The sequence below is a fragment of the Epinephelus fuscoguttatus genome, linkage group LG2, assembly GCF_011397635.1.
Source record: "Epinephelus fuscoguttatus linkage group LG2, E.fuscoguttatus.final_Chr_v1".
Lineage (NCBI taxonomy): Eukaryota > Metazoa > Chordata > Actinopteri > Perciformes > Serranidae > Epinephelus > Epinephelus fuscoguttatus.
This window is the reverse complement of record NC_064753.1, coordinates 51,938,090-51,966,007: the sequence shown is the minus strand read 5'-3', so window position 1 is coordinate 51,966,007 and position 27,918 is coordinate 51,938,090. Positions and strand designations below refer to the sequence as shown.

The 27,918-nt window shown below is 43.5% G+C and overlaps 1 protein-coding gene across 1 annotated transcript; it reads left to right on the top strand.

Annotated features, from left to right (window-relative positions):
• Nucleotides 1–212: 212 nt before the first annotated feature.
• On the top strand, nt 213–27,859 carry galr1b (galanin receptor 1b). The gene is made up of 3 exons (XM_049594955.1): nt 213–4,602; nt 5,092–5,157; nt 25,977–27,859. Exons 1-3 carry the CDS (start codon nt 3,910–3,912, stop codon nt 26,292–26,294), a joined length of 1,077 nt encoding a protein of 358 aa, XP_049450912.1. The 5' UTR covers nt 213–3,909; the 3' UTR covers nt 26,295–27,859.
• The last annotated feature ends 59 nt before the right edge of the window (nt 27,860–27,918 follow it).

The following is a 27,918-nucleotide window of genomic DNA, read 5'->3' as shown; positions in this document are numbered from 1 at the left end:
CTCAGACCAGCTCTCATCAGGTTCAAGTTCCAGTCTTTTATCCAACCAGGCCAGAGAACAGCCAGGCATGTCAGTCAGAAGAAAGGGCCGAGGCAGAGAAAAGGCCATATACGACGTGGAAAGAAGAGAAAAGCCATGGACCCGCTGCCGGGCCCATCAATGGAAGAAGTGACTGTTTAGTCTATCTAGTAATCCCATCTCTCTGTGTTAAACAAAGGACTCTCATTTATGCCTACTAATCATGTCAAAGATTTTGATATCAAGGTAGATCTATTTAAGTTTTTCAGAAATATATGACTAAAAGAGTTTTTCAAACAAAATAGATCCACCTCTGAACAACTAGAAAATGAATGTTCCCAACCTCCTAGTTCTATATTACCTAATGAAAATAAGAATACAGGGACTTTTTATAATGGACTTCTAGGGGATCCCACCCAGTCCTTTAAGAATATTGTCCATGAAACCCTTGAAAATTTATTTCAGAATGGTAAAATCTCCAAAAAAGAATATGAGTTTCTAAAGGTTGAACACCCTATTACTCCTACTTTTTATACACTACCAAAAATACATAAAAGTCTAGAACATCCACCTGGCCGACCTATTGTTGCCAGTATTGGCTCCCTTACCTCTAATCTGTCTACTTTTGTAGATAACTTTATCAGACCGTTAGCTGAGAACCTTCCTTCCTTTCCTTCACATTCACACCTATGGACAATTTAGAGTCACCAATTAACCTAGTCCCCAATCTGCATGTCTTTGGACTGTGGGAGGAAGCCGGAGTGCCCGGAGAGAACCCACGCTGACACGGGGAGAACATGCAAACTCCACACAGAAGGGCTCCCACGCCCGGGATCGAACCAGCAACCCTCTTGCTGTGAGGCGAGAGTGCTAACCACCACACCACCGTGCCGCTGATTATTTATGTTTTTATTTTTAATTGAATTACTTTGTGTATGAATTGTGCTCTACAAATAAACTTGCCTTGCCTTGCCTTGTGGTCAGCGTTGCCGAGAGGGGGGAGGGAGGCCGCTCTGTAGGTGTTATGAACTGAACCACAGCATCTGTCCAGAGTTTTCCCCAGCTGGGTGGTACAGTTGACATACTGGTAAAAACCTTTAAGTGATTTGTCAACTGAGCAGTGGTTGAAATCGCCCATAATAAATTTGGGGCATCTGGGGATATAGTTTCCAATTTGTTTAGCGTGTTTTTGATATGCTCTGTGGCTGCAGATGCATTAGCTCTGGGGTAGATATAAACCAAAATAAAAAACAATTGTGGAAATTCTCTTGGGAGGTAGAATGGACGCAGGGAGACAGCCAGGAGTTCAATGCCAGGGTTGCACAGTTCTTCCCTGACAACGACAGTTTTACACCAGCGTGGAGTGATTTCGAGGCAGACACCACCGCCATGATGTTTACCTGTGAGTTCAGTGTCTCGGTCCAGCCTGACAGGAGACCCAAAGCCATCTATGTGCAGGCTGTCATTGCTGTCCACCCCCTTCAACCACGTTTCGGTAAAAGCAAGCAGTGAGGCAGACTAGCAGAGCACTGAAAACTCGTATTGCCGAACATAGGAGTACTATAAGATGTAAGAACCTGAATTATCCAGTAGCAGCTCATTTTGTTGAATTTAATCATCCAATTTCCTCCCTAAGATATATCGGCATTGAAGAGGTAGCCTATCTCTCCCCCCTAGAGGGGGAAACTTGGATGTTTTACTTTCTAGAAGAGAATACTATTGGAGCCACCATCTGAAAACCCTGTCACCTCATGGATTAAATATTGATTATGACTTAAGATGTTTTCTCTGAAGTAATCCCCCTGTGTTTTAGATTTTTAGATATCTAGTTTAAGTTCTTTATGATGTTCATTTAGAACTGATGTTAAACTTGATCTACATGTCTGTAGGTAATTTTGATAAAGCAATGTGGATATTAATGTTCCTTTATCTTATGATATCTTTGATTGGCTTGAAATTGATGTTTTCTCTTTTCACTGTTTGAAAAAAGTTTTAATGGTCTCTTGTTACTCCACCCAAGTGGGGAAATATGATTGGCTAATCAATATCAGGGCGTGGTCCAACTGACCTATATAGCCTTTCTTTGTCTGTGAGCAGTGCAAATCTTGAAGAAGGCCATGTAGCCGAAACGTTGATTTAAATAAACTGCATATGGAGCCAGAGTGTGCAACACTTTTTTTCTTCAACTGATCTTCCTCCAGTGATCAGCACCTCAAGAGTATTTGGTGTGCGTTTTCTCTTAAAATTTGCTAACTTCACGTTCCTCAGAATAGAGCTGCCAATAACCAGAGTTCAGCGGGTGTGTTGCTGCTACCGAGTGATTTTCCATGGTGCAGAGCCGCGCTTCTAATTCACTAAGCCTCGCCTCCAATGCAGCAAATAAGCCACACTTGTTACAGTTACCACTGTCGCTAAAGGAGGCAGAGGCATAACTGAACATTTGGCACACCGAGCAAGAGAGAGCAGAGGGAGAAGCCATCGCTAACTGTAAAGCTAATGTAGCTACCAAGGCTAGTAACGTGCAAACAACAGCTAAGAGATTAGCGAGAAAGTCGTAGAAAGGAGGAGAGCTATAAGTGCTTAAACAGAACTAGTGTGGGTTAAGACTTGAAGTAGACGTTAAAGCAACTGAAGTGAGAAAGCAGAAAGCAGGCTAGTAGAATCCACCAGAGCAGCACAGAGACGCTGTCACAGAAACACCAGAAATGACACAACTCGCTTACCGCAATACGTCAACATGTCTAAGCCAACACATCCAACGTACTGACATCACCCAGATGTGCCGATCACTGACACTGACTGTCTATAATACCATCTGTGATGACATGACGACACACATCAACCTGCTGGTGATGTTTTCTCTGGTGGCTCACCGGCTGCAGTGGTGCGGTGGATGAATGAAACATGAAAATGATAATCAGTTCATTTCAGATGTTAGTGCGTTACATGACACTGTAAATGTAACAATATCATCTGTAATCCTGTTGGTAATCTGTTATATTACTTTGTTACTGCTAAAAAGTAATCTATTACTGTAATGTGTTCCCCTGTCACTGAAATGAGCAGCTCCATTCCTCTGAATCCAGATTTCCTCCTGATCAGCGTGACGTGTATCTGTTGCTCCAACAGTGTGAAGTAATGTTTATATATCTATTTCGGGAGGAGACAGACCTGCTGACGGAGTGCAGGAAGTTTAACTGATACCAAGTTTAACCTCAGTGTGGTAAATACAGGAGGGACCAGAGGCAGAGCTGACCTCAGATCAGCAGCTCCTAACATTCTATATCTAACATGAATGTTGTCTTTCAGATTAAAAGCATGAATAAGTAAATAAATAAAGCCCCATCCTGCTGTTCTGATCAGAGGCTGATGACTGTGTCAGATTAAAATATCTTCAGACTGTGACCTGATCATAACATGATGGCTTGTTTTTAAAAAGAAGAGTTATCCCTCCTCAGTTGCTCTTCCTCAGCTTTCTACCATTGTTTTCCTGATCAGCTGTGAGGGTCCTAAGGACAGAGGGATGTCGTATGCTGTAAAGCCCTGTGAGGCAAATATTGGGCTTTATAAATAAATAAAATTGATTGATTGATTATTAATCAGTTTTTATAATCTTTCGGTTGTTTCTGTTGTTAAGGTTTAAATTTAGGACAACACAGATTTTAATCCTTTGATGAACGCAGAAGTTGTTTTAACCCTTTCAATCCTGAGAGTTTATTAAGTGGTTTTACTTTGAAATCCTCTGACAGGAAACAGGTCACGGTGTTGGTGTGCGCGTGCCGTGTGTCTGCAGCTCTCCGTGGAGTCCGGACTCTGGATCATGGACCCGCTGTGTCTCCTTCAGCTCCTCCACCTTCTGCTCTAACCTCACCTCCGGAGCGGAGCTCCGACATGCTGCAGCCGGAAAACGCGTCGTCCGGCTGGGCTCAGCACCCGGACTCTAACGGGTCTGATCCGGCGGCGGGCGGCGGGTCCGGACCGGAGTCGGTGATCGTGCCGGTGGTATTCGGCTTGATCTTCGTGGTGGGGGTGGTGGGGAACTCTCTGGTGATGGTGGTGGTTGGGAAGGTGAAGTACAGCGGCGGTGGGGGAGGAGGAAGAGGGGGGAGGCGCCCCGGCAGCCCCACCAACATCTTCATCCTGAACCTGAGCGTGGCGGACCTCAGCTTCCTCCTCTTCTGCGTCCCCTTCCAGGCCACCATCTACTCCCTGCCTCAGTGGGTGTTCGGAGCCTTCCTCTGCACGTTCGGACACTACTTCTCCACCGTCAGCATGCTCGTGAGCATCTTCACGCTCGTGGCCATGTCCGTGGACCGATACATCGCCGTGGTGCGCTCAAAGAGCGCACCGTGCGTCAGGAGCCGCAGGAACGCGCTGGCCGGGGTGTGCGTCATCTGGACCCTGTCTCTGGTGTGCTCGGTGCCGGTGGCCCAGCACCAGGTCCTCACCAGTCACCCCAGCGCCCCGAACAGCACCTTCTGCTGGGAGGAGTGGTCCGGAGAATCCAGACATACCTACAGGGTGACCATCCTGCTGATCGGATACCTGCTGCCGCTGCTGCTCATCAGCTGCTGCTACACCAAGGTCCGTTCACACAGGCCTCACGTCCCGGGACAGAGTCTGTCTGTCGTTCACACAGGCCTCACGTCCCGGGACAGAGTCTGTCTGCCTGCCAGCTGCTGTAAAACACTGATCCGTGTCACAGCGCAGGGACCAAAGGGCGCACACAGAGCCACACAGTCATAAACACCGTGCGTAAAAACCCGCGGCACGCGCGCCCACACTCAGAAGTGTTGGCACTCAAGTTTCAAAATAAAACTTCTACTGAGATGTTAAAGTTCAGATTAAACAGAGTCACAGAGAAACAAAACGTGTCTACTCACTGAAAGAGCTCAGTGATATTTTATTATAGATTTTATACAGAACTGATCAGTGCAGATATCATCAGATATTATGTCATCATCAGATATTATGTCATCATCAGATATTATGTCATCATCAGATATTCTCAGTCACTGACTCTATGACCTGTTACAGTCAGTTATGATCAGATCTGATCACTGTGTGTTTCAGGTTCTGTTTCACCTCCATAAAAAGATGAAGAACATGTCCAAGAAGTCTGAGCGCTCCAAGAGAAAGGTACAGTCCTCCTCTTCCTCTCTGCTGCAGTGATGATGATGATGATGATGAGCTGTGAAGCTTCAGGGTGTAACGATCTCTCTGACTGTGATGATGAGCGGTAATCAGTCTGTAATGAGCAGCAGCTGCTTCTCTACACACACACACACACACACACACACACACACACACACACACACTCTGAGGGTCAGCATCTGTCTGTCAGGGGTCTCGGGGTCTCTGACCTCAGGGCCGGTTGGTTAGTTAATGTGTTAGTTCATGTGTTGTGTGTGGAGCCGCTGTGGCTCAGAGGTACAGTGGGTTCGATCTCCGGCTCCTCCAGTGTGTATGGAGTTAGATCAGTCTCATAATTAATAAATGCACACAGAAGGATTCACAAATGTATATTGGGATTTATATATAAATGTCTCTCAACACACAAATATTTTTCAGTGCACACACAAATATTTCTCATTCTATATAAATGTAAAAATAATCCACATATAAATTAATAAAGTTCACAAATGTATTTTTGATGCACACACAAATATAACTTGTTTTAAATATATATCACGGAAATCCACAAATATCTTTAATTAAAAACATTTGCAATTTTCATCAAAATCATATATGTATATTGTGACATTTATTCACGAACTGTCGAATCTGCATTTGCGAACCGCTCGCCATTTGTGAATTTCGCTGCATTTGTGTGTGAATCTTTTTGAGACTCCCCTGCCGTGTCTCGATCCACAAATGCATTTTTTTTAACAGGGAAGTATCTGTAGCCAATCAGATATCGCCCTCTTTTCAGCCAATCACAAGAACGTGCCCCACGTGGGGGTGGGACGTACTTTTCAGCCAATCATATGGACGCGTTCGCACAGCACTATAAATGCCTGCCACAGCCAAGGACAGGCCGTCGTTGAGCATGAACGTGGCGTCCGGCAGTGGTAATGCGGAAAGTGTAAGTGAAACATTATACAGGTTTACTTAGTTTTCCTAAGTTGTGAGGTTTGCTGGCATAGTTAGAAAATTGATGGAAATATAGTTACGCGGTTTAAGTGTGTATCTAGCTTCATGAGCTAGCGAGCTATCATAGCATCAGCTAGCAGCGTATGCTACGGGCTATGCTAGCGCTATGCTAACGCTCGCATGCTAAAAGGTTAAGTTAACATCTTGCAATTAAATTGAAGTTGTAGTAAATATAATGACTGTTTGACAGGGTCTGTCGGGCAGCAGCCCGACATTTGTCCAGCTGTTGGCCTGGCCTGGCATGCATGATTAAGTATGTTTTAGTTATGAATACTTGAGACATTATAGATGTGACATCATGGCTAGCTAACAAGTAAGCTATACAATGCTTACAGACAACCAAGGATCATTAACTGCCTAACATCAGCCATTATCTGATCCAAGTAACATTAGACCAGTATTACCCAAATTATTTTCTGGGGACCCACCTTTTAAAAATGGCAAATCATTGTGAAGAGTTTCCCAATAGCCTGTATCTATAAACGATGAGATAGCCAAAATGAATGTTGTTCATCATTTTTATGATTCATAAATCATATGTTGGTTTTATGTAAATGGTATTGAAAACATATACACTTGTTAAGTGCTTTATGAGACATACATGATGAGAATACATGAATTTAGGCGGAAATAAGACAGACTTGTTATTTTTATTTCATTGCACCAGTAAAACTATACACACAAAAATACTCTAGAGAGGTTAGAGGTTAGCGCTTCAGTAAATGAACATAGCAACTTACCTGGCCAATATACTTATGTCACATTAGTAGCAGAAAACTTAGCATTAATTAGTAATTAAAATTGCCTTCTTAGCTGGCAGCTAACACAAAGTCATTGTGCAATCCTTATTTGCTATGAGTCAGTTATTTATTTATTTTTCCCTAGGAATCACTGAAGCATGACATCCTTCAGAGATTGCACGACCGGCTGCTACACATCTTGGAGATGCAGCCTCTTGACCTAGAAGGGTTACAGTTTGTTTGCCATCAGAATTTAGTTTTATTGCGTGCTCTGGGTGACATAGTGGATGTAGACGATATACTGTCTGCACTTACAGATCTAAATACTGTTATCCAGCAGGAGAGAGAATGAGCAGACATTTGTAATACTGGATTTCCAAAAGGGTTCTCGTAGGCGTCACGATTGACAACATCAGTAGAGACTCTTGCACATCTTATTGAACTTGGGCTGCCATCAAGATGCATAGCCAGACTCCTCGGTGTGTCAAGAGCAACTCTATTTAGGCGAATGGCTGAAAATAATCTATCAGCGTTTGCTTCATACAGTGGCTGCAGTGATGATGAATTAGATTTATTAATCACCAGAATTAAGAGCACAATGCCAGATGCTGGGAGCAGAGTGGTCAAAGGTGCTCTACTGGCACAGGGACACAAAGTGCAATGGGACCGAGTGCATGCATCCATGCATCGTGTGGACAGTGTTGGTGTGCTCTCCAGGATGACCCGCCTGGGATGTGTGGTGAGGAGGACATACACAGTTCCTTACCCGAAGTACATGGTGCACATTGACACTAATCACAAGCTCATCAGGTATGTTATGTCTGGAATCTATATTTGAACTGTTAATTTAAATTTTTTTTTATGTCTAGTTGTGTATCTGGTATTTTGTGTATTGTATCACATCAACCAGAATAATAGAATAATAATCACATTGAACTTTATCGATTGTATTGTGAGACCTATGCTATTACAGATTTTATATAGTGTGCTCAGCAGTTACTTCTTATCTTCTAATCTAGGTACAACTTCGTTATCTTTGGGGGGATCGACGGCTATTCAAGGAAGGTAAGACTCTTCCCTGTCAAGGATAAAGAACTGCAAATTGTTACCGAAGATCCCCATTTCAAGCAGGAGGATGTTTTTCTTTTTATATGCTTCAGTTTATTTTTTGTACAAACTGGTGGTGTTCCTTAGATATAAAATGTATTTTTGCTAAATTACATTTTGCTTCTTTTGTTTTCTCTCACTCAGCTGTATAACCTATTCTTATGGTCATTCCTTATGAACCATATAACCATATGAATCTAATCTAAAAATAAGCAACTAGTGAGACTTAGCATACACACACAATTATTTGGTGAAGAACAACAGGTTTTGTAAAGTCACATTTATTTTAATAGACCTTTGTGAATTCATGTTTTTATGAATATCAATCTCATTAATTGACAAGTTGTAGGTGGGTTCATAAGGAATAAGGAAGAATAGGTTATACAGCTGAGTGAGAGAAAACAAAAGAAGCAAAATGTAATTTAGCAAAAATACATTTTATATCTAAGGAACACCACCAGTTTGTACAAAAAATAAACTGAAGCATATAAAAAGAAAAACATCCTCCTGCTTGAAATGGGGATCTTCGGTAACAATTTGCAGTTCTTTATCCTTGACAGGGAAGAGTCTTACCTTCCTTGAATAGCCGTCGATCCCCCCAAAGATAACGAAGTTGTACCTAGATTAGAAGATAAGAAGTAACTGCTGAGCACACTATATAAAATCTGTAATAGCATAGGTCTCACAATACAATCGATAAAGTTCAATGTGATTATTATTCTATTATTCTGGTTGATGTGATACAATACACAAAATACCAGATACACAACTAGACATAAAAAAAAATTTAAATTAACAGTTCAAATATAGATTCCAGACATAACATACCTGATGAGCTTGTGATTAGTGTCAATGTGCACCATGTACTTCGGGTAAGGAACTGTGTATGTCCTCCTCACCACACATCCCAGGCGGGTCATCCTGGAGAGCACACCAACACTGTCCACACGATGCATGGATGCATGCACGCGGTCCCATTGCACTTTGTGTCCCTGTGCCAGTAGAGCACCTTTGACCACTCTGCTCCCAGCATCTGGCATTGTGCTCTTAATTCTGGTGATTAATAAATCTAATTCATCATCACTGCAGCCACTGTATGAAGCAAACGCTGATAGATTATTTTCAGCCATTCGCCTAAATAGAGTTGCTCTTGACACACCGAGGAGTCTGGCTATGCATCTTGATGGCAGCCCAAGTTCAATAAGATGTGCAAGAGTCTCTACTGATGTTGTCAATCGTGGACGCCCACGAGAACCCTTTTGGAAATCCAGTATTACAAATGTCTGCTCATTCTCTCTCTCCTGCTGGATAACAGTATTTAGATCTGTAAGTGCAGACAGTATATCGTCTACATCCACTATGTCACCCAGAGCACGCAATAAAACTAAATTCTGATGGCAAACAAACTGTAACCCTTCTAGGTCAAGAGGCTGCATCTCCAAGATGTGTAGCAGCCGGTCGTGCAATCTCTGAAGGATGTCATGCTTCAGTGATTCCTAGGGGAAAAAATAAATAAATAACTGACTCATAGCAAATAAGGATTGCACAATGACTTTGTGTTAGCTGCCAGCTAAGAAGGCAATTTTAATTACTAATTAATGCTAAGTTTTCTGCTACTAATGTGACATAAGTATATTGGCCAGGTAAGTTGCTATGTTCATTTACTGAAGCGCTAACCTCTAACCTCTCTAGAGTATTTTTGTGTGTATAGTTTTACTGGTGCAATGAAATAAAAATAACAAGTCTGTCTTATTTCCGCCTAAATTCATGTATTCTCATCATGTATGTCTCATAAAGCACTTAACAAGTGTATATGTTTTCAATACCATTTACATAAAACCAACATATGATTTATGAATCATGGTAAAAATGATGAACAACATTCATTTTGGCTATCTCATCGTTTATAGATACAGGCTATTGGGAAACTCTTCACAATGATTTGCCATGTTTAAAAGGTGGGTCCCCAGAAAATAATTTGGGTAATACTGGTCTAATGTTACTTGGATCAGATAATGGCTGATGTTAGGCAGTTAATGATCCTTGGTTGTCTGTAAGCATTGTATAGCTTACTTGTTAGCTAGCCATGATGTCACATCTATAATGTCTCAAGTATTCATAACTAAAACATACTTAATCATGCATGCCAGGCCAGGCCAACAGCTGGACAAATGTCCGGGCTGCTGCCCGACAGACCCTGTCAAACAGTCATTATATTTACTACAACTTCAATTTAATTGCAAGATGTTAACTTAACCTTTTTAGCATGCGGGAACGTTAGCATAGCGCGCTAGCATAGCCCGTAGCATACGCTGCTAGCTGATGCTATGATAGCTCGCTAGCTCATGAAGCTAGATACACACTTAAACCGCGTAACTATATATTTCGTACAATTTTCTAACTATGCCAGCAAACCTCACAACTTAGGAAAACTAAGTAAACCTGTATAATGTTTCACTTACACTTTCCGCATTACCACTGCCGGACGCCACGTTCATGCTCAACGACGGCCTGTCCTTGGCTGTGGCAGGCATTTATAGTGCTGTGCGAATGCCCATATGATTGGCTGAAAAGCACGTCGTTCCACCACGTAGGCGTTCTTGTGATTGGCTGAAAAGAGGGCGATATCTGATTGGCTACAGATACTTCCCTGTTAAAAAAAATGCATTTGTGGATCGAGACACGGCAGGGGAGTCTCAAAAAGATTCACACACAAATGCAGCGAAATTCACAAATGGCGAGCGGTTCGCAAATGCAGATTCGACAGTTCGTGAATAAATGTCACAATATACATATATGATTTTGATGAAAATTGCAAATGTTTTTAATTAAAGATATTTGTGGATTTCCGTGATATATATTTAAAACAAGTTATATTTGTGTGTGCATCAAAAATACATTTGTGAACTTTATTAATTTATATGTGGATTATTTTTACATTTATATAGAATGAGAAATATTTGTGTGTGCACTGAAAAATATTTGTGTGTTGAGAGACATTTATATATAAATCCCAATATACATTTGTGAATCCTTCTGTGTGCATTTATTAATTATGAGACTGATCTAACTCCATAAGTGTGCATGTTGAAGTGTCCTTTGGCAGATACTGAATCCCAAACTGCTCCTCTTGTCTGATCATCAGCGTGTGAGTGAGTGTGTGTGAATGGTTACTGAGGAGCAGGTGGTACCTTGTACAGCAGCCTCGATCACCAGTGAGTGTGTGTGAGTGTGTGCACGTGTGTGCATGTGTGTGCATGTGTGTGTGAGTGAGTGAATGTGACTTGTAGTGTCCAGTCAGACGCATGGAGAGGATTGTGAGGGTCATAAGGACAGAGGGATGTCGTATGCTGTAAAGCCCTGTGAGGCAAACTTTATAAATAAAATTGATTGATTGATTGATTAATTGACCTGTACAGGTGCAGCCTGTTTATTTTGTTTTTGTTTATTCATTTAGTTCTGTAAAAACCACATATTAATATTTAGTAAGAACACGTGTGTTCTGATGACATTTAAGTTTCTGTATAATGTGGACAGTGTGTGGTCGTGGACTGTACTGAAGTTATCTTTAGATTCACTTTTGAATACAGGCACCAGTCATTTACACCAGGTGTGCTGCTGTCAGGTGGTTTAGCGCCTGTGACAGAGACTGTTGACAGCATCGTGTGTAAAGATGACATGAAGTTTGTGTTGATTTGGATCATCATAAGTTTAATAACGAGACTACGGTGAGAATATATAGAGTGAGGACATGAGTCAGCAGTGGACTGTATGAGGTGTTATTTTGGGAGGAGTTGGCCTGTTTTGTTTTCCTGTTTTTGGATTCTCAATGAACCTCATTAAACTTTTTCCCGTCTCATGTGAGACCTGTGGATCTGCAGAAATGACACCTCACAGACTGAGTGTCTGAGGAACTGTTGTGTGTTGAAACGGCCCTGCAAGTTAGTGTGGTAGGTTTTTTTTTGTTATTTATTTATTATATATTATTTACTTTTTCATTAACTTAGTCGGTGTGTTTACACATGGTGTCACCTTTTTATCTAATGTCTCTGTTTACTGAAAGAATTTAATATTAATACTGTTTTTTTGTCTTTGTTTTCTGACTGTAAACAAACATGTTTATTACCTATGTAAGGAGATGGTAATGGTGATGTTCGTTGACCTGCGACGTCAGGGGAGTCTCAAAATTCACCACACAGATTTCTCTCACAAATGTAGAGAGGTTCACAAATGAGAAGCAGTTTGTAAATGCACATTTAGCGATTCACATGATCTGTGAATTGATGTTACAAGTGTGCCTCAAAATAATATTTGTGAACCAGAGCGTGTGCATTAGTGAAAAACACGTGAGTTCATTCATTGTGAGACTGATCTGACCCCATAATCAATCAATCAATCAATCAATCAATCAATGTTATTTATAAAGCCCAATATCACAAATCACAATTTGCCTCACAGGGCTTTACAGCATACGACATCCCTCTGTCCTTATGACCCTCACAGCAGATAAGGAAAAACTCCCAAAAAAAAACCTTTAACGGGGAAAAAAAACAGTAGAAACCTCAGGAAGAGCAACTGAGGAGGGATCCCTCTTCCAGGACGGACAGACGTGCAATAGATGTCGTACAGAACAGATCACCATGATAAATTAACAGTAATCCATATGACACAGGGAGAGAGAGAGAGAGAGAGAGAGAGAGAGAGAGAGAGAGAGAGATATGCAGGTAATGACAGTATCTTACAACAACATTAATGGAAGTAATAATATTATAGTTATAGTTCTGGTTACTGTGGTACAATATGTTGAAAGTATGTATTAATACCTGGCAGTATACATGTGTGACAATAATCATATGTGTATAATAACAGTAGAAGTATGACTAATGACTAATGATGGCAGCAGCAGCAGGAGGCATCTGGCAGGACCACGGCAGCAGCACAACCACACGTCACGCTGTCCAGGCACCGCTGTGATATGAGTTAATCTGAGAGACAGTGGAGCACAAAGGCTCCGGAGAAGAAGCCGAGTTAGTGACATCCAGAATGGCCGAGTTAGCTAGATGCAGTAATAGAATACGAGAGAGAGAGAGAGAGAGAGAGAGAGAGAAGGAGAGAAGGTGCCTGGTGTATTATGGGGGGTCCTCCGGCAGACTAGGCCTAAGTCAGCCTAACTAGGGGCTGGTACAGGGCAAGCCTGAGCCAGCCCTAACTATAAGCTTTATCAAAGAGGAAAGTCTTAAGTCTAGTCTTAAATGTGGAGACGGTGTCTGCCTCCCGGACCGTAACAGGAAGATGATTCCACAGGAGAGGAGCCTGATAGCTGAAGGCTCTGGCTCCTGATCTACTTTTGGAGACTTTAGGGACCACGAGTAACCCTGCGTTCTCAGAGCGCAGTGTTCTGGTGGGATAATATGGCACTATGAGCTCTCTAAGATATGACGGAGCTTGACCATTTAGAGCTTTATAAGTTAACAGTAGGGTTTTAAATTCAATTCTGGATTTTACAGGGAGCCAGTGCAGAGAAGCTAAAACAGGAGAGATATGATCTCGTTTCTTAGTTCCTGTTAGTACACGTGCTGCTGCATTCTGAATTAGCTGGAGAGTTTTTAAGGACTTACTAGAGCTACCTGATAACAGAGAGTTACAGTAATCCAGCCTTGAGGTAACAAAAGCGTGGACCAATTTTTCTGCATCTTTTCGGGTCAGGATAGGCCTAATTTTCGCAATATTACGCAGATGAAAAAATGCAGTCCGTGAGGTTTGCTTTAAATGAGAATTAAAAGACAAATCTTGATCAAATATTACTCCGAGGTTTCTTACGGTAGTGCTAGAGGCCAGAGCAATGCCATCTAGAGAAACTATGTCATCAGATAAAGAGTCTCTGAGTTGTTTGGGGCCAAGAACAATAACTTCAGTTTTGTCTGAATTTAACATCAGGAAATTGGTGCTCATCCAAGTTTTTATGTCTTTAAGGCAATTATGGAGTTTATTATGGATGATGATGATGATGGTGATGATGGTGATGATGAAGGTGTGGACTGTGACTGTCAGTGGGTCGTTATGGTCCTGCTAATTGATGAAGTTACTGATTAGACAGCTGCTGCTCACAGGAAACACCCATCATCATCATCATCATCATCATCATCATCACATCTCTGAGAACTTTTATTAATGTTTAATTAAATTTTGACTGTGAGAGAAACAGGAAGTCCTCCAGCTCTTCTTCTGTCCATCAAATGTAGCTCCTGAGACACAGAGACAGTAAAGATGGAGGAGTTCTGCAGATGGTGCTACAGTTAATGATGGTACTCTGGAGGTAGGACCTGTATGAGTGGTAGTACTGTGGATGTCAGGTCTGTGGGGCAGCAGGTGAGCTTTCTCAGGTGAGTCTGTGACAGCACTGGAGGCCACCCTGGTTGACGGAGTGCAGACGTGCAGTAACAGCAGATCACAGATCAGTCAGCAGCCGACAGTTTACAGCAGCTTCTTGGGTCAGTGCAGCAGGAACAAAGGCTGCTGGGTAAATATTTAGACAGCATGACTAGGAATAGAGGAGATTCCCTCAGAGACAGATGAGAGTTCAGCAGGGACGCTCTGTGGAGACAACATACACTGTGATACTCTAATAACTGTACTGCTCTGTCCTCATGTTCATGCTGTCACCTGGTGACAGGGTGATTTTATCGACATGAGGAGGAAATGTTTTTATTAACCTGTGAAGTTATTAATTTTCCTGATGAAGGATTTTATGGCTTTTTATTTATCAGCCAAATAAAACAAACTGATGAAGGTCAGAGACCAGAGTCCAGTCAGATCAAATAACTCTTGGTTTTAATATTTAAACCTGAAAACAGTTAATCATCTTCATAATGAGTAACTGCTGAGGTACACTGTCCTCCTCCTGCTCAGGTACTCTGTCCTCTACCTGCTCAGGTACACTGTCCTCTACCTGCTGAGGTACACTGTACTCTACCTGCTCAGGTACACTGTCCTCTACCTGCTGAGGTACACTGTCCTCTACCTGCTCAGGTACACTGTCCTCTACCTGCTGAGGTACACTGTACTCTACCTGCTCAGGTACTCTGTCCTCTACCTGCTCAGGTACACTGTACTCTACCTGCTCAGGTACACTGTCCTCTACCTGCTCAGGTACTCTGTACTCTACCTGCTCAGGTACTCTGTATTCTACCTGCTCAGGTACACTGTCCTCTACCTGCTCAGGTACGCTGTACTCTACCTGCTCAGGCACTCTGTATTCTACCTGCTCAGGTATTCTGTCCTCTACCTGCTCAGGTACTCTGTATTCTACCTGCTCAGGTACACTGTACTCTACCTGCTCAGGTACGCTGTACTCTACCTGCTCAGGTACACTGTATTCTACCTGCTCAGGTACTCTGTACTCTACCTGCTCAGGTACACTGTACTCTACCTGCTCAGGTACTCTGTACTCTACCTGCTCAGGTACTCTGTCCTCTACCTGCTCAGGTACACTGTCCTCTACCTGCTCAGGTACTCGCTACCCTACCTGCTCAGGTACACTGTACTCTACCTGCTCAGGTACTCTGTCCTCTACCTGCTCAGGTACACTGTCCTCTACCTGCTCAGGTACTCGCTACGCTACCTGCTCAGGTGCACACTGCCCTGCTCAGGTACTCTGTCCTCTACCTGCTCAGGTACACTGTACTCTACCTGCTCAGGTACGCTGTACTCTACCTGCTCAGGTACTCTGTACTCTACCTGCTCAGGTACACTGTACTCTACCTGCTCAGGTACTCTGTACTCTACCTGCTCAGGTACTCTGTACTCTACCTGCTCAGGTACGCTGTACTCTACCTGCTCAGGTACTCTGTCCTCTACCTGCTCAGGTACACTGTCCTCTACCTGCTCAGGTACTCTGTCCTCTACCTGCTCAGGTACTCTGTCCTCTACCTGCTCAGGTACTCTGTCCTCTACCTGCTCAGGTACTCTGTACTCTACCTGCTCAGGTACTCTGTCCTCTACCTGCTCAGGTACACTGTCCTCTACCTGCTCAGGTACGCTGTACTCTACCTGCTCAGGTACTCTGTACTCTACCTGCTCAGGTACACTGTCCTCTACCTGCTCAGGTACTCTGTCCTCTACCTGCTCAGGTACACTGTACTCTACCTGCTCAGGTACTCTGTCCTCTACCTGCTCAGGTACGCTGTACTCTATCTGCTCAGGTACTCTGTACTCTACCTGCTCAGGTACTCTGTATTCTACCTGCTCAGGTACACTGTACTCTACCTGCTCAGGTACGCTGTACTCTACCTGCTCAGGTACTCTGTACTCTACCTGCTCAGGTACACTGTACTCTACCTGCTCAGGTACGCTGTACTCTACCTGCTCAGGTACTCTGTACTCTACCTGCTCAGGTACTCGCTACCCTACCTGCTCAGGTACGCTGTACTCTACCTGCTCAGGTACTCTGTACTCTACCTGCACAGGTACGCTGTACTCTACCTGCTCAGGTACTCTGTACTCTACCTGTACAGGTACGCTGTACTCTACCTGCTCAGGTACTCTGTCCTCTACCTGCTCAGGTACACTGTCCTCTACCTGCTCAGGTACTCGCTACCCTACCTGCTCAGGTACACTGTCCTCTACCTGCTCAGGTACTCTGTCCTCTACCTGCTCAGGTACGCTGTACTCTACCTGCTCAGGTACTCTGTACTCTACCTGCTCAGGTACACTGTACTCTACCTGCTCAGGTACTCTGTCCTCTACGTGCTCAGGTACACTGTCCTCTACCTGCTCAGGTACACTGTCCTCTTCCTGCTCAGGCACTCTGTCCTCTACCTGCTCAGGTACTCTGTCCTCCTCCTGCTCAGGTACTCTGTATTCTACCTGCTCAGGTACTCTGTCCTCTTCCTGCTCAGGTACTCTGTCCTCCTCCTGCTCAGGTACTCTGTCCTCTACCTGCTCAGGTACTCTGTCCTCCTCCTGCTCAGGTACTCTGTATTCTACCTGCTCAGGTACACTGTCCTCTTCCTGCTCAGGCACTCTGTCCTCTACCTGCTCAGGTACTCTGTCCTCCACCTGCTCAGGTACTCTGTCCTCCTCCTGCTCAGGTACTCTGTATTCTACCTGCTCAGGTACTCTGTCCTCTTCCTGCTCAGGTACTCTGTCCTCCTCCTGCTCAGGTACTCTGTACTCTACCTGCTCAGGTACTCTGTCCTCCTCCTGCTCAGGTACTCTGTATTCTACCTGCTCAGGTACTCTGTACTCTACCTGCTCAGGTACTCTGTCCTCTTCCTGCTCAGGTACTCTGTCCTCCACCTGCTCAGGTACTCTGTCCTCCTCCTGCTCAGGTACTCTGTCCTCCACCTACTCAGGTACACTGTCCTCTACCTGCTCAGGTACTCTGTCCTCTACCTGCTCAGGTACTCTGTGCTCTTCCTGCTCAGGTACTCTGTCCTCTACCTGCTCAGGTACTCTGTCCTCTACCTGCTCAGGTACTCTGTACTCTACCTGCTCAGGTACTCTGTCCTCTACCTGCTCAGGTACACTGTCCTCTACCTGCTCAGGTACGCTGTACTCTACCTGCTCAGGTACTCTGTACTCTACCTGCTCAGGTACACTGTCCTCTACCTGCTCAGGTACTCTGTCCTCTACCTGCTCAGGTACTCTGTACTCTACCTGCTCAGGTACTCTGTCCTCTACCTGCTCAGGTACGCTGTACTCTATCTGCTCAGGTACTCTGTACTCTACCTGCTCAGGTACTCTGTATTCTACCTGCTCAGGTACACTGTACTCTACCTGCTCAGGTACTCTGTATTCTACCTGCTCAGGTACGCTGTACTCTACCTGCTCAGGTACTCTGTACTCTACCTGCTCAGGTACGCTGTACTCTACCTGCTCAGGTACTCTGTACTCTACCTGCTCAGGTACTCGCTACCCTACCTGCTCAGGTACGCTGTACTCTACCTGCTCAGGTACTCTGTACTCTACCTGCTCAGGTACTCTGTCCTCTACCTGCTCAGGTACTCTGTACTCTACCTGCTCAGGTACTCTGTCCTCTACCTGCTCAGGTACACTGTCCTCTACCTGCTCAGGTACTCGCTACCCTACCTGCTCAGGTACTCTGTCCTCTACCTGCTCAGGTACTCTGTCCTCTACCTGCTCAGGTACACTGTCCTCTACCTGCTCAGGTACTCTGTACTCTACCTGCTCAGGTACACTGTACTCTACCTGCTCAGGTACTCTGTCCTCTACGTGCTCAGGTACACTGTCCTCTACCTGCTCAGGTACACTGTCCTCTTCCTGCTCAGGCACTCTGTCCTCTACCTGCTCAGGTACTCTGTCCTCCTCCTGCTCAGGTACTCTGTATTCTACCTGCTCAGGTACTCTGTCCTCTTCCTGCTCAGGTACTCTGTCCTCCTCCTGCTCAGGTACTCTGTATTCTACCTGCTCAGGTACACTGTCCTCTTCCTGCTCAGGCACTCTGTCCTCTACCTGCTCAGGTACTCTGTCCTCCACCTGCTCAGGTACTCTGTCCTCCTCCTGCTCAGGTACTCTGTATTCTACCTGCTCAGGTACTCTGTCCTCTTCCTGCTCAGGTACTCTGTCCTCCTCCTGCTCAGGTACTCTGTACTCTACCTGCTCAGGTACTCTGTACTCTACCTGCTCAGGTACTCTGTCCTCTGACTGCTGAGGTACTCTGTATTCTACCTGCTCAGGTACTCTGTACTCTACCTGCTCAGGTACTCTGTCCTCTTCCTGCTCAGGTACTCTGTCCTCCACCTGCTCAGGTACTCTGTCCTCCACCTGCTCAGGTACTCTGTCCTCCTCCTGCTCAGGTACTCTGTATTCTACCTGCTCAGGTACTCTGTATTCTACCTGCTCAGGTACACTGTCCTCTTCCTGCTCAGGCACTCTGTCCTCTACCTGCTCAGGTACTCTGTCCTCCACCTGCTCAGGTACTCTGTCCTCCTCCTGCTCAGGTACTCTGTATTCTACCTGCTCAGGTACTCTGTCCTCTTCCTGCTCAGGTACTCTGTCCTCCTCCTGCTCAGGTACTCTGTACTCTACCTGCTCAGGTACTCTGTACTCTACCTGCTCAGGTACTCTGTCCTCCTCCTGCTCAGGTACTCTGTATTCTACCTGCTCAGGTACTCTGTACTCTACCTGCTCAGGTACTCTGTCCTCTTCCTGCTCAGGTACTCTGTCCTCTTCCTGCTCAGGTACTCTGTCCTCCACCTACTCAGGTACACTGTCCTCTACCTGCTCAGGTACTCTGTCCTCTACCTGCTCAGGTACTCTGTGCTCTTCCTGCTCAGGTACTCTGTCCTCTACCTGCTCAGGTACTCTGTCCTCTACCTGCTCAGGTACTCTGTCCTCTACGTGCTCAGGTACTCTGTACTCTACCTGCTCAGGTACTCTGTCCTCCTCCTGCTCAGGTACTCTGTATTCTACCTGCTCAGGTACTCTGTACTCTACCTGCTCAGGTACTCTGTCCTCTTCCTGCTCAGGTACTCTGTCCTCTTCCTGCTCAGGTACTCTGTCCTCCACCTACTCAGGTACTCTGTCCTCTTCCTGCTCAGGTACTCTGTCCTCTACGTGCTCAGGTACTCTGTCCTCTTCCTGCTCAGGAACATTAATTGATGTGTGACATCATCATGGTGAACATGACATGATGACATCATCAGAACAATCAATAACTCTAATGTGTCTTTGATCAGTAACAGTAATCAATCACAGTGAGTCAGCAGTTTTTTTTTAAAGAAGCAGAGCTGTGTCTATCAGCAGCATCTGATCACTCATATTATTATAAAATCCCTGTCAAGAATCTCATGTATTTTTAATGTGCTGTCACTGAGACGCTCTGAGACATGACGGCAGGTAAAGAGACGTCCCACAGTGGAAGGAACAGATGTTTTCATGCTGCAGGAAGTGTCACAGTCTGAGTTCATGACCCTGTGACGCCGTCCTCACCTGACAGGAAACAGCTTCTTTTGTTTAACATAAGTTCTGAATGTCTGAGGTGGTGTCAGTGAACGCAGCACGAGTGTCTCAGCTCTGTTTGTACATCTGAAGTGGACAGACTGTCGTCCACCTCCTGTCCTGTCATGTCTCATCATCCATCAGCTGCAGTTAAACCTGTTCACACAGAGAGTCTGGAACCTTTCTGGATCTGTCTGTCTGTCTATCTGCCCGTCTGTTCATCTGTCTCTCTATCTGTCCATCTGTTCGTCTGTCTGTCTGTCTGTCCATCTTTCCATCTGCCTGTCTGTCTATCTGTCTGTCCGTATGTCTGTCTCAGATGTCCAGTGTTCAGACAAAGTTCACTGTTACAGCGTTATTCACACCAGGAGCCGTACTCACAAACATCCTGAGAACTCTCTCAGAGCTCTGAACGTAGGAGTCTGAGCTCAGGAGAGATTTAGGAAAGTTCTCAGAGCGACTCTGAGCGAGGAAGAGACAGAAACTGTGACCTCAGTGAGGAGGTGTGGTCGACCCTGTTGTTAGGTGTGATGCTTTCTTTTGACAGGTGTGATTGGTTGTCACAGACACGAGCCTGTAAGGTGAGGACACCCAGTGGACATGAGATGAACTGCATCACAATATGAGCTTGACAGTGTCAGTGTCAGTGAGGTCACTGCTGATGAAGGTTGAGACAGACTCAACTCATCACTGCTGCTCTGACGGGTTTTTACAGTTTTTCAAATATCTTAATACTGTGATCATTTTATTTCTGGTGTTATAGCGTTATTTGGTCAGCTGGCAAATGTGTGTGTATGACGTCAACCACACATATCCTCCCTGCACCATCTCATCTGTAGCGTTTCATTGACTCACTGTCATTTTGTGTTTAGAGACCGTTTCTCTGACCTCTCTGTGTTTCCACCATTTTCTCCTCTGATTCACAAACTCTTAAACTCCTCCTCCTGCCCCCAACACTTTGTCTCCTCTTATCAGGTCTGAGACGCTCTGTGGATAACTTTTATCTTTACAAGGACCTCGTCTTAACTTTAAGTCTTAACTTTATGTCTTAACTTTAAGTCATAACTTTAAGGGGAAATTCTAAGAAAACGTCACAATTCTAAGAACCTTCTTAGAATTTCGTCACTAGGAGCGACTCTTAGCATGAGTAAGCTTTGTGAATATGACCCCAGGTCCTTATACAGAGGGCTTGCTGTGAGGTCACCAGTGTTGATTCTGACAGGTATCTTAGATTCAGTCTGAGTCCTGAGACAAACATGTTTATTAGTTTATTCACCGTTAAGTCATTTTTATCCTTCATAGTTTCAATCCTGATGTTTCCATCTGTATTTTCTCTTGAAACTAATTCATGTCTCATAAATCAGAGCCAAGGTGACAGGTTGTATAAAACAATGTGTGTGTCATTTCTCCAGCAGTGTTTGACCTTGTTCATTGTAACCTCAACCTTCTGTCCCGTTGGTTTGTCCCTGTTCCACAGTTTTACCTGCACACCTGTCTGGTGTTCGTCTTGTTGGCTCCGCCCTGCTGCTCCCTCCCTCCCCCTCCTTGTCTCCTCGTGTATCTCCTCCTCCAACTGTGTCTGGTTTCTGTGATGAGCTCTCAGTATATACTTATATGTTTGTACCTGTCCGTCCGTCTGTTTTTCTCCATGCTTCTTGTTGGGCTCCCTCTGTGATCCTCTGTTCTCAGATTGTTTCTGGTTTGGTTTTTGTTCAGCTCCTCGCTTTAGTTTCCTGCTGGCTTCTGTCTTTGTGTCAATTAAACTCACCTGTGGTTGTTTCCTGTGTGCAGCTGAATCGGAGTCGAGTAGAAGACATAAAGAATAAATAACAGACAGACTTTCAGCTGCTAACGGGTGAAATAAATCAGTCTGATGACTCTCTGAGGGAGGAGAGGAAAAGTTTGATGACTTCCTGTGGTGCATTATGAGTCTGTTTGTGAACGTCCTCCTGTGTTTGACCAGAACATCATGTTGTGGGCGGGACACATGTCCAACATGACAAATAACTTGGACAGCATCCTCGTCTCTGACAGAGAGTCCGGCTCCACCATGTGATGGCTGTACAGATCAGAGCAGAGTCGTCTGACGGCTGCTGCCCTCGCACAGGAAATAAGGTGAAGCTTCAGAGTGGAGCGTTTTAAATCTGCTCTTTGTTTTTAATCTGCTTCATCATTTCCGTCTCTGAATGAGCGCCTCATCTAAACTGATGTCTGCTCTCCTGTGGATCGTCACATCTTCGGTCTGCTGAGACGACCTCTGAGGCTCTAAACTTTATTTGTACAGCACTTTCCTAACAAGGTTCTAAAGAGCATGGAAATAAGATGATAATAACATGACAGTTATTAAAAAATGTTAAGAGCTCAGAAACAGTGAGGTCAGAGACAAAAACAGAACAAAAGGAAATAAAACACAAAAGTCATAAATCAGACATTAAAAGAGAAACTTTCCTATAAAAGTATGTTTTTAACAATGATTTAAAAACAAGTCATGTACCAACCAGTCTGAGAATTCCAGATCATCCTGCTGACCTTTAGTCAGCAGCCTTGACTCGAGGATCTCATGTCCTGACTCGGCACACAGGGAGTCAGAAGCTCGGCTGTGTATCTAAGGACTGAACCATGTTGAGCTTTAAAGGTTTATGACAGAATAGAGAGAGGACGAGAGGACGGACTCTCTGGTTTTGAAACTTGAAGATGAGTTTCTTCTAGACTTTAGTTTCCACCCGGTACGAATGGAGTTGATTGATGAAATAAAACTCCTATGTTGTGTCTGATGATCTGTAACTCAGTCAAACTGAGCAGAGACAGTAGCCTGGTATAACCACTGTGGGACCTGGACCCAGAGTCTTGTCTGTCCTGCATCAAACTGTCTGTTGTCTTCGTCTGAAGGTCGACTTCAGCCTCTGAAGATCCTCCCCGATGGGTGAAAGACTCCCACCTGCAAACTGCCTCAGAGTCTAGCAGCCTCAACATGTCCGTCTCTGACTGTTGGTGTCACTAGGTGTTTCTCAAAGTCAAGGAAGGCTCCTCAAATGGCCGAATTTGAAGGACGCTACGTCATCGATCGACAATCAACACAAATTGCCACACACATGAGACAGGAAAAAAGCACAAAATGATCAAAGCTCAATTTCCATTCAAGTATAATCTTAAAGACTAAAAAAATGACAGAATATAGACAATTCAAAAGTACAATCCAAAAGCACTTACATTCTTTTCAGTTATCAAAAAGTAGTAGACAATAAAAAGTATCATTATCTTAAATACAGCCATATCAGGAAAAGAATAATGCATTTCAACACCACTTAAAATGGAAAAGAGCAGAGTACCCCTGTTTCTTGAAAAATTAATTCCTATAGGAGGGGGAGACTGCAAAACAATTGTTAGGACTTTGAAATAAGACATCCAAATATATGACACATGTTAAATTTTGAATACAATCTGGGGCGTCGGTGGCTTAGTGGATAGAGCAGGCGCCCCATGTACAAGGCTGTTGCCACAGCGGCCCGGGTTTGACTCCAGCCTGTGGCCCTGTGCTGCATGTCACTCCCTCTCTCTCTCTCTCTCCCCCTTTCACACTTGTCTGTCCTGTCCATTAAAGGCCAAAATGACCCAAAAAAATATCTTAAAAACAAAAAAAATTTAATAATAATTATAATATAATTTTATAAAAGAATTTTTAGGAAAAAATTGAATTTAGGAAAAATCTACTTACAATAGTAACAGTAGATAATTGAAATAAAAAAAGTTAAATTTTAGGAATTTTGGAAAAATGTTTAAGGACATACAACAATCTACATAAAAGGAAGTTAACAATAAAGGATTAGAAAATGCATCACATTGCCTATAAGACATAGGACAATCTAGAGCCAAAGAAAAAGTTTAAGGTCAAATTCAACATTAAGGCCACTGGGAACAAGAGTATTTAATGTGTAGACCCAGAAAGCCTCTCTTTTCAACAGAAGAGTATCGAAATCACTCCCTCTTCTAGGAAGACATACTTTTTCAATCCCTATATAACGCAGAGCAGATATAGGATGTCCAGCCTCAATGAAGTGTGCTGCAACAGTTTAGGTCATGTTTTTAATCTTAAGTGCACGCTTGGTTTTACCCACATAATATTTGCCACAAGGACAAGAAACAATAAAAATAACACCTTTAATAGGGATCTTCTGACCTGAATGAGGGTGTTTGAAATCTCTATATTTATAAGTACTGTTGCATTGCGCACAGAGCAAGAGTGCGTTGTGGCGAAATTTCTAGAGGAGGCAAATCTGAATGGACTAGTGCATCTCTCAGGTTTCTACCTCTTGAGAAGACAACTCTAGGGGGATCATTAAAGACATTTGTTAGAAGAGGATCAGACTTTAAAATGTGCCAGTGTTTATGCAACATCGGTTTGAACCTTTCAGCACAACAGGAATAAATAGTGATAAATAGAGGAACTTTTTTGTTTTTATTTCTAGCACCTTCAAACAGGTCAGCTCTGGAAATTTTGTTTATTTTCTCGACAGCAGAGTCCAGTTGTAGCTCCTTGTAACCACGCTCTTTAAATTTACCTTTCATTATATCCATATTTTCAGAGAAATTAGAAGGATCTTTGCAAATGTGTTTCAACCTACAAAACTGACTATGGGGTAAACTTTTTCAAGGGAAGAGGGTGACAGCTGTCAGCTCTTAAGAGACTATTGCAATCAGTAGGTTTTGTATTTAAGTCAGTGTACAATGTGTTATTTCTCCGAATGATCCATGTGTCAAGAAAATTAATCTTCTCCAAATCAAACTGCATAGTAAACCTCAGATGTTCAGAGACAGAATTCAAAAAGACTGTAGCTGATCACTAGTTCCACTAAAGATGCAACATATGTCATTTTGTACACCAGAATGTTAGGCAGACAAGGATTATTATCACTATTTAGTATTCTCAGTCTTTACAAATAACCGACATAAAGACTGGCAAAGGTGCAGGACATGATGTGATGTGTTGTGACGATGATGAAGCTGCTCCAACGGTCAAGTCTGTGAACCCGATCTTTGGACTGTCTCTTGTTGGTGGTTTTGTGGTCAGTTTTAAAACATGTCTGTACAGTAACACAGTAAGACGAGCAGAGCATTGGGAGGACTGGGAGGTTTGTTGTGGTACAGACTGGAGGTTTGCAGACTGACGTCAGAGCTGTTTGTGTGGAAGAAGAATCTCTTTTTAAACAGATGAATTATAAATCTGGACTCAGTATTTATAACTGCAGCAGTCGCTCCAGAGTCGTGGGTGGAAATGTGACGGTGTAAAAGTGGGATGTGAGTCTGGAGATGAGTCACAGTGAAGACAGACAGAATAACCTCAGTGAAGCTTCAAGTTTTTAGTTTGTGTATTTTTACTGTGTTTCTTTCTGAGCTGTTGAACGCAACTTATCTGTTTGTTTAAAGATACATGAACACATGTTTCTGACCTGAAGAACTCTGAACCTTGTATTTGAAGTCACTTCTGAAGGTTTAGTGAACAGCTGTGTCATGACTTTCACACTGGAACATCAGCGTCACACAGAGTTCGCTGATGTCGTGTCTGGGGAAGGCCGACGGAGGAAGTTTATAAACTTCATCATCAGAACAGATCTAATTTGTTTCCTGAGTGAAACTGAAGGAATAAAATTTAATGTCTGTGTAACAGTGAGAGATGATGAACTCTAAATCATGTTTGGTTTGATTTTATTTCACTAAGACCGAAGCTGCTGCAGAGACTCGATCTGTCAGAGTTTATTCACCTTTGATATGATGGTTCAAGATATTTGAGGTTTGAGGTGAAGCTGGTTGAACAACAACAGTTTGAAGCATGTATCAGATCGATGCGGTCATTTCTCTGGAGAATATTCCCTGAAGGTTTGAGGAAGTTTTCTGGAGTGTTTAGAAATGTTTCTGGTTTATATTGATCTAAAACAGCGCCCTCGTCCTTTAACCCGCCCTGTGGACTCAGACTCATGTCTCTTCTCTGTTTTCCCGCAGACGGCTCAGACGGTCCTCCTGGTCGTCACCGCCTTCACCATCTGCTGGATGCCTCACCACATCATCGCCATGTGGGTTGAGTTTGGTACCTTTCCCCTGAACGACGCCTCCTTCGCCTTTCGCATCGTCTCCCACTGCCTGTCTTATGGAAACTCCTGCGTCAACCCCATCCTCTACGCTTTCCTGTCTGAGAACTTCCGTAAGGCCTGCCGCCAGGTCTTCGCCTGCCGCTTCCTGTACCCGCCGCCACCGGTGGGCAAGGTAGTTCGTTTCCGCATGGAGAACTTCTCCACCACACACTCCACCACCAACATATGAGGGACTGCGGACGTCATCAGATACATGACCAGGACACTGAGGTGGAAACAGGAAGCAGAGCTGAGGCTGACGGTCACATGACCACAGGACAGCAGGTGATTGGCTGCTGACTGTATCTATGGATGACCTGAACTCGTTTATGGGAGTTTATTAACGACAGACTGAGACACCGAACAGGAAACTGAAGGACACATTCAGACAGGGCAAAATACAGACTTTAGAAATGTAGGAAAAAACTAAACTGTGTTTTCAGTTTTTCTTTTAAATTCAACAGTTTTAATAATTTAATTAAAATTAATCTTTGATAATAAAACAGTCCGAGATAAATGTAAAATTATATTCCAGTATTGTATCAGGTTTTTTTCTTTATTTTGCCTAAAAAGCAGAATTTTTTCTGTCTGAGCAGAAACACAGAACCTGTGAGGAGTTTAACATGTGTTTGACTTTATATGTTTAATATGATTTATTATATTTGATGTGTGTGTTATGTGTTTCAGAGACAAATGTTCCTCAGCACAACCTTTTTATTATCAGTGTGAATTCTTATTTTCTGGAGCATCTGAAGACAGTTTCTGATCCGTCCTGATGAACTTTGATAGTCTGAGTATATTTACAGCTTTAATGTGAATGTGAAAGATCAAACCTGATAAATAGATAAATAAATATTAAATAAATGGTTGTCGGTTTAAGTATGTTTGATAGAAACAAAGAAAATGTACAAATAGATGAATTTTAAATGGACATATTAAATTATTTTCTGTCAGCATATTCCATAACAGGGGTTTCTCTGAATATTTGATGATTACATTCAGTCTTTTTTTCAGGGATGGAAACACTCACAGATTAACAGGAACGACAACAGACCTGAGGCTGATCTAACTTATTTAAAGTTTAAAGATTTACAGTTTGAATCAGTAACTCTGTGACCTGTTTTAATGAGCTGACTTTAGTTTGGTCATCACTCAGTGCTGTGATGACGTCTGAATATTCACCTGTTACAGGATGAATCTCAGCTGATGGATGAACCCTGACTTTGATCTGTCTGACTGTATTTCTCTGTGAGGTCACAGTATAAATGTCTTTGTGTCAAGAGCACAGCAGCAGAACAGGAACAGAGAGAAATGACATGTTCAGACAGTGTGATTCAGCTGACATTAGCTAACATTAGCATGCTAACACTAGCTAACGATCAGTAAACACAGTCACAGAGCTGAAGCTGATGTGAACTGCAGGTCACAAACCAAAGTTCTGCTCGCTGCCTGATTCAGACTGTTCTCACTAATGTTTCATACGTTTTCCTATGAAAATCAATTCACTCAAATTCATACATTCATTCATTCATTCAGCTGACGGCAGTAAACAGGAAGCAGTTCTGAGCGCCTGTAAGGAGGCAGGTTGGGGTGGTGGATGGGACTTTCCCCTGGAGTCACGTGATCGGATCTGTGTGAGTCATGTTAAGGTTCTTCCTCACCGTGTTTCTGATCCTAAAGCTAACCTCTGGAACTTTACAGTAATCATGTAACTGCACGTTAAGGACGTGACGTCATTCACAGGGCCCATTATGTAGGATATCATACAAACTGTTCAAACTGAGAATATGTAATAAAAACATTTTGTTATAACA

Excerpts from the sequence above, each read along its gene's own strand:
- galr1b (XM_049594955.1), top strand. The coding sequence starts at position 3,910 with ATGCTGCAGCCGGAAAACGCGTCGTCCGGCTGGGCTCAGCACCCGGAC. Across the intron at positions 4,603-5,091 it reads TCAGCTGCTGCTACACCAAG|GTTCTGTTTCACCTCCATAA; the intron begins GTCCGTTCACAC and ends TGTGTGTTTCAG. Across the intron at positions 5,158-25,976 it reads CTGAGCGCTCCAAGAGAAAG|ACGGCTCAGACGGTCCTCCT; the intron begins GTACAGTCCTCC and ends GTTTTCCCGCAG.